We start from the raw sequence: 14,396 nt of genomic DNA on the forward strand, positions 1-14,396 counted from the left end.
TTGCCTCGAGACTCTGCTCTGCACTCTATGCCACTGCACTCTATGCTACTCAACTCTACTATGTGCCACTGCCCTCTGCATCAGTCAACTTGACACCCCTTCACTCTGTACCACTCTATTGTGTGCCACTCTATTCTGTGCTGCTCTACTCTGCACCACTACACTCTGTTCACTACACTCTACTATTGCTGAAGCAGGTGTTCTAATGAAAATATTAACGAGTATTCATGTATTTTGAGTAATGAATTTGCATAGAAAATGTAATAATATAGAGAAAAATAATGCACACATTTGAAAATGTGATCACGTTGAGTGGCCGCCTATGTTCACAAAATATACTTATTAATGGCTTATTAATACGAAATATGGAGTTTATTTTTGATTAATGAAGTAGTACATCATATCGAGGGTTATGCATTATGTATTAGCTATATTAACTGTAGGCATTAATTTAGCGGAGCTCTTAGCCTAGTTGCATGGCCTCATGTTAAGCTGTATTTCTAAACCGATTAATAAAACGTTTGCTTAGGGAATTAAATTGTGGTTTTCCACTGTACTGACCAAATGTGCTTGTAGCTAAAAGTCTTTCTCGTGAGAACCACTTGCTAGAAGATGCTGTTCTTGCTAAATGTAACATTATGAGTGTAACGTGTGTAAGACTGACTTTCTCAGGAGAAGAACAATAGAGACACTGACTAGAGTTTAAGCTGCAACAATATTGTAACCTGACAAGCCGGACGATGGACATTACAGGAGAAGCCAATCAGTGACATGTGAATGGAGTACTAGTAGAAATCATAGATTTGAAGTTTTAGTTTTATTGGACAAAGTGTGAACATGTGATCCCTTGACCAATAGGGACAAGGGAAGTAGTTTTAAGAAATTTAACTTAACAGGACTTCACTCAGAAGAATCCAGCATTTTGCCACTTGCCAGTAGCCATTCTCTCTATTCTTCTTGAGGGTTCACCTCTATTCTTTCAAGTTGCTTAAAGACTTTGCATTTTTGGAACTTTGATGCTGAATCCTGATGTCTTGCTGACCGAACTGATGTCATGATGACGAAGACTATCTTAGCTTGCTGATCCAATTGAGGAAAGTTATTCTTTACCCATGTGTTTGTTATGCCTGTTTGCTTTTTCTTTCTAGGTACCAACTGCACTGTTTTGATAGAGCCATAGTTAGATGGTTTCCAAATGTGTGTTTACTAAATTGTGTTGCATGAAGCCCAACATGCTGATGCTAATCTGATGTTAGATAAGGATCCTCACTAATGAGAATTTGCCTTAGGGAATAACGTTGATGTACTTCTTTGCTGAATCTAAATGTATGTGATATTGTTTGCACAATTGTTCTTAATTGATTTGCACTGTAACTTTAGAATGTGTATTAGTTCAAGCTTTGAAGCCACCATATGCGACTCCACACTATGCCACTCCAATAGATGACACTTTCTTCTACTCCACTTTACATTTTGTGAGCCCAGCTTTTTCCCTGCACCCTAATACAGCCCAGTGATCAAGGATTCCTAGGAGACCTAGGTAAGGAGCCCCAGACCTTTCTGGGAAATCAAATTATTTGTTCAATGGTGTTTTCTACTGCTACCCATGCCTCCTCTTTAAAACAGAAGAAAACCATTAGCAACAACCCCTTTCCTAAAATCCCCTCTATGAATAAACCAACCAAGCCTCTACAGTCCTTCAAACAAATATCACAAGGTGAATTTATGGATTTGGTCAAAGCAAGCAGGCCTTCCGGTTGCCCTTCTGACCCTTTTCCACCACACATCTTCAAGAACATTATTTTATCTACTTCTGCTGTCACACCTGTAAGAAGAATCATCAACAACCTTTAACTACAGGAACTTTTCCTGAAGACCTGAAAAATGCACACATGGGTACGTTATTAAAGAAAACAAACCTAGACCCGCAGCATCCCAACAACTACAGACCCATCACAAATGGACCTTTCCTGGGCAAACTGATAGAAAGATCAGCATTCGCCCAGATGTCACAATTCATTGAAGACAGTTCCATACTTTCAGACTTCCAAACTGGATTGTGCCCAGGAAGAGGCACTGAATCGGCACTCATAGAAATATGGGATGATCTGAGAAACACAGTCGAACACAATGGAGTTGCTGCACTACTTCTTTTGGACCTCTCGGCTGCCTTTGATACAGTTGATCATGACACCCTAATTCAAAGATTCCACGAAGCAGGCATAGAAGGGACTGCTCTCGACTGGATTAAATCCTACCTTCAAAACAAAATGAATATTATCTATTCTCCCCCTTTCTAGTCCAAACCGTACCTCACAAAAGCAGGGGTCCCCCAAGGATCAATCATCTTACCTTTGCTTTTCAACATCTACATGATGACATTACCAGAACTGATCAATGGTTTTCAACTCACATGCTACAACTATGCAGATGACACACAAATACTTCTTAAATTGGAATGGCCAAAAGGCATTGAAAACTCACAAATATTCAGTTGCCTCAGAGCTGTTGGTCAGTGGATGACTTGGAGCCATCTCCAACTAAATGCCTCCAAAACAGAAATACTCATCTGTGGTGACTGGAAAAATTATGATCTACTGTGCGCCTGACCTGACGATCTCGGACCGCCTCCTCAATTATATGAGAATTTAAAAACCTTGGAATTTCCATGAACTCCAAGTTAACAATGAATGCCTAAGTGGACAAATTACCACGAACAAGCTTCTTCACCTTGAAGACTCTGTGACGCATCTTCCCCCACCTCGGATTCCCACACAAGGTGCAGGCTACTATCTCTCTTGTACTATCCAAACTGGATTATGCCAATGGCCTCTACCATGGATCATCTCTATCTATTATGAAAAAACTACAATGTATTCAGAACTCCGCTGCTAGGCTACTATTACATGTAGAGCCACAAGCCCACATCTCCCCTGCCTTGAGAGCACTACACTGGTTAGCCATTGCCAGAAGATCCTCCTTCAAGCTGCTTTGTATCACCCACAAAGCTATACATGGAACAGGACCACTTTTTATCAGAAACAAATAACCTAATACATTCAACAAAGAAACCTCTGCTCAAGATTGGCACCCCGCCTTAGAACACCACGATCCAAGAAAAAGAAAATCGGTGGTACATCCTTCTCAGTTCAAGCAGCCAAACTATGGAATTCATTACCCCCAAATATAAGATTGACGGATAACAATTTTGTCTTCAGAAAACTGCTGAAGGGTTGGTTCTTTCCTTCATAACCGCCATATTCAAACAGCAATGGACTGCATATGCCTATGTTGATAAATATTTTTAATCTGATTATGTGTATATTCTAGATATGTACAGTTCTTTAGGAAATTTGTATTTATGTATTGCTACTATGTCATAACAATAAATTACACACATATTCTTTAAACCTGTATATTTACTCACGATTAAATATGTATGTGTATGCATGTGTGTATGTATGTTTGTGTGTATATACATATATATGTGTATGCTATTCTATGCTTAACATGTTCATAGGTCATTGCATTGCTCCTAGATAAGTTGTTATATTAGATACGTATGAATCCCTGCTCTCGCTTTTATATCACACTGATCAAATGTTTTATTATCATAAGCATTTCACTGTTCAGAAATTGAGGAAACAAATAAAAGCTAGAAAAGTACACTTATTAATTAACCTCAAATATTACAAATTTGAAAGTCTGTGTTTATACAATGCTACTTTTCATGTCATATTATTATACCCATTATTATATTCCTTGAACATGTATTCCTTTACTACGTATTTACATATCTATTTATTTATTACTCTAGCCCTACTGTACTAGAGAAAAATTAAATAAAAATAATAAAAATAAATTTAACATTATAAATAAGTTAAAGTAAAAAAAGAAAATAATAATGGATAAATAAATTAAATAAAAATACAAATATTGATAAAAAAGTGTATATATAAATTTATATATATATAATTATAAATAAATAAAATAATATCAATTTGCTCTCTAGTAAGCTTTACTTTGTCTACCCATCACCATATGTCATGTCTCTATCAATCATCATCATCATTTAACTTTATTTCGGTGAGTAAAAACAAGCCATTAAAGTACAATACACAACAAAGAAAGAGAGGACTTCTAAAAACACGGAGGTAATAAAAAAAAAAAGTAAAAGTACAGTTAAAAGGGGCAAAACAGGTTTTTTAAAAACGAGCAGGAAATAAGCAGTCAGATAAACATCACTTAGTATAATGAAAGGCAATACTCAAAAAATTAAAATAATTCCCTAAATCAGCACTAGTTAAAAAATATAATACACCAATATCTGAATACTGTGGAACAATCACACATCCAATTTGATAAATATAAATAGATAAGTCTAAAAATTAGTTCCCCACTCTTGCTCCTTGAAATTGCTGAACTCAGATATCATAATAATACAAGAATTTTCCCCTTTTTCCCCCCATTAAAAAAAACTGTCTGGGTAGATTGTTTTCGCTTTAAAATTTACACGGCATAAAATAAGGGAACAGTTCCATAGGTCTATAAATAATCTATAAGGACCCAAGCCACGATCCTTGTCCTGTACAAAAAAAAGCTACAATCATACATCCAAGTCAGATAAATATACATAAATAGTACTAAACAATAACTACACCATTTTATCCCTTAAACTTGCTAATCTCAACCTCCAGATAGACTCGAGGAAACTTGCCACTGATAGAGCTATCTTGACGGACGGGTCGCTTTTTCAAATTCTCTCAGCATGGAGACAGGATCTAACTCCTAATTGTTTAACAAGCGGGATGAGCCAAAGTGCTCTTTGTTTGTGGTATGCTTGACAGTGGAAGAAAACGTGTGAAACAGTTTCTGCACTTTTACAACCCATCGGGCAACCTTTAGATCAATTAGTTGAACTGGACCATTTGTACGTAAGGCAGCGCAGGGGGAGGGACCCAATCCTAAACCTGATAAAGAGGGCACGAGCAAATGGAGATAACTTTGCATCCAAAAAGGGCTCAAATTCGTAATGGCATTTAACAAGTAAAAAATTGTCCGACATGGACAATGGAATAGAACCAGCTCTACCAATCTATCCTCCATCCCCACTCTGATTCATCCTAAACCATTCTACTACTTTCATCTCCAAAGTAACCCTAGCTAAGCTCTTCCCTCCTCTTCCACATCTAGCTCACCCAAACCTCAGTTTACTACCATGATCTCCCAATCAACCCTACTAAATTCTCCCTCATTTATCTCACCTTTGAATCATCCAAAACCCCTCCTGCTACTATGATCTCCCTAACCCTTTACACTGACTCTTCCCTCATCCTTCTCTCCTTTACTCATCCCAAGCCTCATCCTATTACTATAAACTCCCAATTAACACTTCTGGATTCTTCCCTCCTCTATCCCTCCATTACTCTAGTCAATCCAGCTAACAATCTCACATATCCTCTGCTCAAATTAACTCATAATAATACTAAAACTGTACTCTTATTTCTCTATACTAATCCACCACTAATTCCTTTTGGGTTCTGGGGTAGCGTGCTACTCGCCGAAAAGCAATTCGACGCCTCATCAGGGGTAGTAAGCGCCATATAAATACTACTACTACTACTACAACACTCTACCCCACTCTTCGCTATTCCACTCTATGGAACTCCGCCTGACTCTCCTCTAAACCACTGACTTTGAGCCATGCTGAACAGCAGCCACAGTGGTGTACATGGCTAAAACACATTGCCAAAGCCAATAGGTCTTGCATAAGCGAGACCTCTCGGAGTTGACAATGCTTGATCAATCTATAAACGAGTACCATAGAATCAGTAATAACACCTCATAACTCTGTGTCAATTTAGTATGGGATTTTTATGTCACAGCATTTTGATTTGTTTACTTAAGTATGCAGGTAATATGTGATTCTTGTTTATTAATACACAGAAGAATTGTATTACCCCTGTTTTTTACAGGTAATAGCAGTGATTAATTTGTAAACTAAATCGTGCCAGTGCGGAAAGCCCTCCTCTGAAACTCGCGGCTTATGCAATTAAATGTGTGAGCACGGAATACTGAGGCAGTGTAATCCTGACCCCATCTCGGGCCTCTTTAATTCATTTAGAGCTACTTCCTACTCCTTCAACTCACTCTTGTAGCTTTCTGTTTTCTCCCTTTCTGATGATTTTTAATTTTTCTGTTCCTCCGTCTTCCCCATATGTGTATTTTGCTCACAGGAAATGCTTGAGGCAGAATAATGAGTGCCGACCCTCAAAAATAAGTGTTGGTGCTCCACACCGGAAGCCACTGGCTCAAATTAAGCAGTAGGTAATAGTTAAGCAAGGTGATATGTATAGAATGGCTTTTCAGGTACTGAGGAAACCGTCTAGCAAGAATCTTGAAGGTGGCAAGGTTTGAGGGAACTAACGGCTAAGAGCCAGATGCACAAGGCATTTTTCAGGTCACAAACTGACCCATTCAGAGAATCGGGCTGTTTGTGTCCTCAGAGAAGTTTATTTTAATGTACAAACATCAAATTGTGATTTAGCACTTTGTTACCAAATCAAATTTTATGATTGCGACCTAAGGGCAATGTGTACAAAGATTTTTTGGGGGTTGCAAACCGCCAAATGTGCAGAATCATAGGAGAAGGGATCCTCTAGGGACCCCTCCCCCTTTGCGAAAGAATAAAAATATTTGTTTGAGGGAAGGCAGTGTTCAACCGAACCACTGCCACTGCCTCTTCTTAAAGAAACAAACCAACAAACAAAAAAGGGAAACGGGCTGCATTAAAAAAAGTCTTCTTAGTTAAAAAGCAGTCACAAACATGGTGGTCTACTGATCCCAGCAGGCCGCCATCCTTGTGATGGCTGAGATTCCTACTGTGTTGCAAATTTGATCTACCTCATTAATGTTGATTTGCGACTAACCAGGAATTGTTAAATTACATTCAACACTTTGATACATTCGTAATTGTTTTCTTCAAATTGCGATTCGTATAGAATTGCAATTGGTAAAGTGCAGTTAATAATGTTAATACATCTGGCTCTAAGTTCAAGAGACTATGATGGTGTTTGAGACTATGATGGTGCTTAACGGCTAGATTGCTGACTTAGCACCCTGCAGACTGGGCTTTTAACCGTGGTAGTGGAACTAGATCAAAGAACTGGATGAATATGGGCAAACCCATAGTATCCCATGACCTCAGATTATAAGTTTGTGGAAAGTAGATATAAACCCTATTTAATGTTGTCTATCGTCAATTGTCTTCTCTCTCATCATTGGCCAACAGCACTCAGTTGTACTTCAATCAAGTTCACGCTGTTTAACTGCCAATACATACATATTACCCAGTGACTAAAGTTTACATTAAGCAAAGGTATTGAGTAATGCTGTATGTGAAAAGTTGTGGCACAATAAAAGGATTTGAATTGGCGGGTGTAGAGTAATCTATTAGGCAGCACATTGCTGGGGTCTGGTTGTCCATGGATAATGGATTTAAAATGGCTATGTGTCTAAATGACAGCTGCAGGCACGTAGAATTCCACTGTGTTGGCAAGGGTGGATGTTTCTTAGGAACGGTTTGTAAAAAGCTGTCCTGGGGTAATGCTACATGGGTCACTTTAAATGTTTGGGGACGTGTGTATGCCAGTTGAATGTAGTATGAGCGGGGGGGCCTGGAAGAGAACTGGATTGGCAAAGGGGAAAGGTCACAGTTGGTGGGCAGGGCACATTAACATAATTTAGTGGCTCGTTTCTGGTGGTACCACACAAGACACAGAGGTATGTTATGCAACATAAGTATGGGACCCAACTCGAGGGGAAGTGACTCAAGAGAATCAGGCCCTATTTTTTGCGGAGGGAATTGCCATTTGGAACTAGAGCAGCACAGTGACCTTTTGGTCAAACTACACGCTAAGTTACTTGCGACATGACCATAAAGTTGTTGTGCTCAATTAACTGAGATAAGTTTCAATTATCGTGGAGGGTGAACCATATTTGGGCCTATTTATTGCATACGAATGATTTTGGAACGCCTTCAAGGATTGCCCAGCTCAAACATCCCTACTTTCTGTTTCACTATCTCATTACAGCATTCTTGTCTGAGACACCTGTCCCTAACTGGCTGTTTTTACCATGCATTAAATTAAAAGATCTTTGCTTAAAAAAAAGAAACACGAGTGCACAAGGTATAACAAATAAATAGCAATATATACAGTACATACTTTCCAGCAGCTCGATCTGTTGATGAATCAGAATCTGGTCTATCTGTAAAGACAACATACGACAGAAAGATCAATATTTCCATTAGTACCATCAGTGTATACAACATAAACATTATTATACTTTATAGAAATGAGCCCCCAACTTTGATCTTTTCTTCATATTCTGTCCAATATATCCTTCCCGCCTAACATCAGTAAACAACACTCACACTATGCACTTCAGTCTACAATATATGGGCATACTTTAGTAAAGGGAGAGAAAACTAACAAACAAAATACCCGTCTCCTTTATGTTCACACCATAAGGCCACTTCTCGCTCCACTGGAGGTGTCAGCCTTGCCTTCCTCCCATGATATTTATGAAGAGCATTCATCATGTTATACTTACCGTCTGCCTACTGACGGTGCTGTCAGATCACTCTGTCAAGGCTTGGGAAATCAACAAATTGCAATCGAACCCACACATTGAGCTGCTAAAATGACAACAGCTAGACATCAACTTGATTTTATATAGTATGAGTAAAATAGTTTGTATGTAATTAAGATTTGGCGTTCAAATCAAATAAATTTAAATAATTACAAGTTCTGCATTCTTACTTACCAATATGTAATAAGTCAGTCACATGTTGGAGAGAGGGATGACTGATTTTGCCCTAACTATTTTGGTCTTTCAGATGCTAGTTTAAAATGTGACTGACTTTGTTCCCACCCAGGTAGCTTTTGAGAAGTGATAACGTCATATGATTGGCCGTACACAGCAGTGGAAGCTTTTTTTTAGTGGTCTCACAAGTGATTTTCTTGAACCTGTCATGCCAGTCTTTTAATAGTGTTGGAGCGTGACCTTTAAAAATCAATATTAACATGAGAAGCTTGCAATATGATGTATAATGAAGCTGCATAGAAAATGTGTTAACGTAGAAATAATACACGCGTTTGAAATGTGCCCACGGGGAGTGGCCGCCAAATGTATACGGAGACTAATTAAACTTATTATTGATGAATTAATAATGTACTGATGTATGAATTTGTATTAGCATATCATAATTAAGAGTTATATATTTGGTTTTGCAAAATTAATCGCTAGGCCTTAGTTAGCGAGGGTCTGGGCCTAGCTGCCTGGTCTCATATTAAACTGTTTTTCTAACGTGCAAAGTGCTGCTTTCCTGAAGGACACGAAGCTGTAGTTTTCCAGAAGCTATAGATGTGTGTGTAGCCGTAGTAAATTCTTTCTCTTGGGACCCGACTTGCTCAAGGAGACATTCTTGCCGAATGCAACAGTGTAATTCGTAACATATGCAAGGCTGCTTAGACTAGGAGAAGACAATGGGACTACTGATTGGAGCGTAAAGTGTAACTTTTCTTACCTGACATTCCACCCAATGAAGACGTCAATTACAGGAGCCAATCAACTGCATGAGAACTGTGTTTTATGGAAAATTCTAGTAAGGTCCGTGGAGAATTATTGGACAGAGATAATGATGCACCAAAATTTATCCAATAGGCAATTAAGGGCTAGTTCAACAGTTTTGATATAACTGCATGACCAGAGGAGAAATTGGTCATTTCCTCACCATTCTTCATCATTCCTCATCATTCCACTAAGCCATTTTGAGACTTTGTCGTTTATTCTTCTAATACTTTAAATCATCCTCTATTCGTTCTTACCTGATACTTACTTTTCCTCCTTACGAGGGAAGTGCCTTATTCTTAGCTATGCCATACTGAGACTTGCCCTGTCCTGTCCTTGTTGATGCTGAATCGACTGAAGTCCTGAGGACGAAGACTGACGCTGATTGCTGATTTGTTGGAGGGGTAACTATCTGATGATAATTGTAAATGTCTGTTTGCCTTTTCTTTCTAGGTACCAACTGCTCTTTTGATAGAGGCCATAGTTAGATGTTTTCCAAATTTGTGTTTGCTAAAATTGTTTTGCATGAAGCCCAACATGCCGATGCTAACTCAAGGTTAGTTAAGGTGATCACAAATATCTGACGCAAATAGACAAATGACTGAATTCTTGCTTTGTTGAACCTTGTATTCTGAGACTTTGTTAAACTGCTTCTTATTAGTAACATGTTAAATGCTAAATTAATATTCTCTATGCATTGATTAATTGTGTATTAATGATAGAATTTGAAGAGCTACTAATGAGATTGATTGCTAATGAGATTAACAGAAATGATATTAGATTGTAATTAATAGGGAATAAATATCCTAACACTCAATTAGATTTGTGTGGTTATTCATGGCTGGAAGGTCATGGTGTATTCGTGTTATTGTTTCTTATTAAATGTTCTTGATTAACTTGTTGATTAGTTACTAAGAATATTGATTGGGTTATTGATATATTGATTTGTGATGCCAGATAAATACCTCGTACTGGGAAGTCTTCGAACGTGGTCAAAAGTTCATCGGCCTAGGCGTGTCCCCTTGTAAGTTTACTTATCAAGGTTCTGACGCGCTATCAGTTTTTGGTAGCAGAGGTAATGGTTTGGCCCTTTGGGGCCCCATGACGAGGAACCATTGTTTGATAAGATCGTTGTTTCAAAAGGTCCGACGGTCTGGTAGAAATTGATGAGCGCAGTTTGGAAGTAAGCAGGGTATATCAGAAAATTGGGTTTTAGGAATTTTTCTTCTTTTTCGATGATGCAAATTGGAGAAATGATGTGCCCCTAAGTACTGAATGACTTTCCTGGAATCTCGGAGTCTGCCGAAGTGAGTTGGGTATGTACTCCGCGTTCCAGTGATAGTGTGAATGAAGTAGGGTTTGCGCTTGTACAGCTTATGCATACCGCAGGTGAATTGTGAGGTTTGTGAGAATTGTAGGCCAGGTAATGTTTTAGTAGGAGTGTGCGTACTCCGCAGTATGAGAGCAGGGAAGGCGGCGAACTTCATGTGAGTGTGGAGCTTTGTGCTAAAAAATTGCCCACATGGTTGTTGGTGATGTACGAACCCTGCATGGTCTAAGACTCCGTAGTATATTGATAAGTGTATGAGACACTTGGTTTATGTTGTAATTTGCGCGGTTTAATAGGTCGATGGTGATATCGGCGAGTTGAGTATGAGTCAAAGTGAGTGAATGAAAACTTCGATGGAGAGTTGGTGAGTCCTAAAGTGCACTAGGACAACCCATTGACAAGACGAGAGTAGAATTTGCGGGTCAAATTTTGCATGCAAGTGCGGGATCTGAGAAGGAGAGAGAAGCGGCTGAGGCTAAGCAAAATCTCTGTAAATTTCTGAAGCGATTGTGTTACCTTTCCTGTAGTAAACCGGCAAATTTGAGTTTTGTTGGTGCTCGCAATATATTGCATTCGTTTTGTATGAGTCGAGAGTAAGGAAGACAAGCCGCAAGACTTTGTCAGCCGCAGTGTGTGTGAGTGTGACGTCATTGGAGCCGCGCTGAGATACGTTGGTTAGTGAGAAGGGTTGCGCACGGATTGGCAGTCGTCCGTGAGAGGCAATTGGTTGAGAAGGCAAGCGAAGAGAGTTCTGGGAATTAAAGTCACTTCCTGATTCGATTGTAAACAAAATGAATACACAAAAATGAAAATTTTCAAGGCTTTAAAGAGCGCTTTGAGGGGAGATACCTATATTACGCTAGTGTAGGGGAGGTTACACCGCTGGAAGATACACCGGCTTATGCCGTAATGGAGGACAGAGGTGTTACGCCATGTCTTTGGTTCAAACAATGGTGCAAAGCAACAGAGAAAGAAGGGTGCTTGGCATTTCGGGAGCATGGAACGTTCAATATAAGGATTTTGGAAAATTTGTGGAGGGTGCTAAATGATCTAAAGCCACCTCCGAGGCCAGCACAGTTTGAGGCGCTAGCTATTTGGGAACTGATGGCAATACGACAGCAGCAACAGAAATTTGAAAGGAGAATGAGGAAAGCAGAAAAGATACTAGTGGAGGCTAGGTGGGATAGTGCACAGAGAGTCTGGAGGAGAGAAACAATAGATGGAATTAGAATGTTCCCAGCAATAGCTCAAGAAAATTAAAACAAAGGGGGAAAAGCAACTTGTAAGACTGACCAAAGTTCTCCTAAAGACAAAGAGGATAAGAAGCTCTGGTCAGAGATGGATGACTAAGACTCAGACGATGATGAATTCCTTAATCAGTTATTGAATGACCGACCGCCGCCATATGCGATAGATGACAACAGACCGAGTACTAGTACAGGTCCTGTGAGTTCAACTCAGAACAAAGTGACAGTGAATCCAATACAGGTTAGTCCTGTCTCAACAACAGCCCCGGAGCAGAGTATTATGAGTGTGTCTACTGCTCCAGAGATGCAACCTCAGTTACAGCCACCACAAGTTCAGAGACATTACCCTGATGTCCCAATACTAGCGACTACCACGAATTTGATGGTGACGTCAAATCCGGCGTATCCAAGGCCAAAGCTGATTCAGACTGATCAAACCCCACCTTTACTGCCCCAGGCACAGCAACAGATGACTCCGAACTACACTTCGGTCACAGGGCCGCAGTCAGCCATCGCACCAGTAATGAACCAGAATATGGGAGTTAATGCTCCACAGGTTTTGGGAAACGGGCAGACGCCATATCCTTGCCCATTACAGTTGGTCCACCAGTAGCAGTGTATGCACAGGCGAAGCCTAGTGTATGTGATCAGGGAATAATGACCCAAGAAATGACAAGAGGAGGGTTCTTAGGGAGCTCTCAAGGAATGACTCCAGTGGAACCGACATTTGAAAGATCTAGGTCTTTATTAGACTTCAGTCTGATTGGGGCTCCTCCAGATGCCATGAGACAATCAGGTTTTAGACTGCTGACTCCGCAGATCTCGATTACAAACATACCTCAAACACCGATAGTGCAGGCTGGGAATATCTCCTTGCAAGGTTTAACTGCGCAACAATTAAACGATTGGTTAGACAAGTTAAATTCACCACAGACTACTCCTGCGCAGCAGGGAGGTCAGAGGGGGAAGAGTGTCAGAATTTTGTGAGGTTGGGCATGGAGGCAAATGAACTAGTTGAAGGAAGCATGGGAGTGAACAGGCTAGAATCATACACAGAAGCAGGACTGAGATACTTGTGTCCAAAAATAACGAAGGACGTGAGCAGGGTGCACCAGAGGTTGGCAGATAAATATGGGATAGACTTAGAAAGCACTAAACTCCTGAAGAGAAGTTACAGGTTAGACTTTGACCCTAAAGATTTTGAACACATGAGGTCTACTGGGAAAGGCACACGTTAAAGAAATACTGCAGAGTGCACAAGTTTGGGGAGCCTTAGAGAAATGGGAAGGTAGATGGGCGAAGAAAAGAGACAAGAGGAAAAGTGACTGCAAAGAGCAGCCAGCCAAAGCCTCACAGGATGTAGGTGCAGTGAAAATGTTACCGTTGAGAGAGACGGCTGGCGGGCTTCTTGTCCATGTGCCGTGGACCAGAGGTGATATCCTGTCATTTACAAATGACTTTCCCAGGTTGAGGGAGAAACCAATAGAGTGGTATCAGCAGACGGATAGGTTTGTGAAGCTTGCGAAATGTCTCTGGGAAGACCTGAATACTCTCTTTGAGATCATAGTTCCAGCTGATTTGTGGCTTGAGTGCAAGAGGAGTGTGGATTGGCCGGCTGTGGAACCAGCAAGGGATAGAGTCACAGGAGCACCGTCTCCGGAGGTGATGAGATACCACTATAAGGTGATTGAGTTCTTAAAACAGAGAGTTTCGCGGCAGAACTTTGATTGGCAAAAGATTGACCGGACAGCACAGGAACCTAAAGAGTCGATACATGCCTATTATGAGAGGTTGTTGAAAGCATTCAAGAACTACAGCGGTACAGAGGTTGTTGAGGCAAAGGACATGAATCATCTTGTGTTCAGATTCGTTGAGGGATTGAGACCGGAGATTAGTCAGATGATTAAGAATCACTTGATCTGTTGGCAAGCGAAGCCGATTGACGAGGTGTTGCAGTACGCAAAGTACTGTAGTGACGAGAGTGAGTTGAAGCAGCGGAAGCTGAAGGAGAAAGCGTTGGTAATGCAAATTAAGGCAGCATAGTCAGGGATGCAGATGGTGCAACAGCCGCAAGGAAACAGGATGTTTCAGGCGCAAGTGAGAGGCAGAGGTCGAGGAGGTTTTGTGAACAGAAGCACAGGCTTGAATACTATAGTAGTTCAGAACGATGTGCAGGGGATGAAGAA

General features: G+C 40.2%; 1 protein-coding gene across 5 annotated transcripts in view; it reads right to left on the reverse strand.

The window, feature by feature from the left end:
* Positions 1 to 14,396, reverse strand: part of LOC138265798 (phospholipid scramblase 1-like) — a 194,405-nt gene that overhangs the window by 52,884 nt on the left and 127,125 nt on the right. For all 5 annotated transcript variants that reach the window (XM_069213852.1, XM_069213849.1, XM_069213850.1 and 2 more), the window contains one exon: positions 8,226 to 8,268. In XM_069213852.1, the coding sequence (XP_069069953.1) occupies positions 8,226 to 8,268 (43 nt within the window). The remainder of the gene's footprint in view (positions 1 to 8,225; positions 8,269 to 14,396) is intronic.

Source organism: Pleurodeles waltl, chromosome 11, assembly GCF_031143425.1.
Source record: "Pleurodeles waltl isolate 20211129_DDA chromosome 11, aPleWal1.hap1.20221129, whole genome shotgun sequence".
Lineage (NCBI taxonomy): Eukaryota > Metazoa > Chordata > Amphibia > Caudata > Salamandridae > Pleurodeles > Pleurodeles waltl.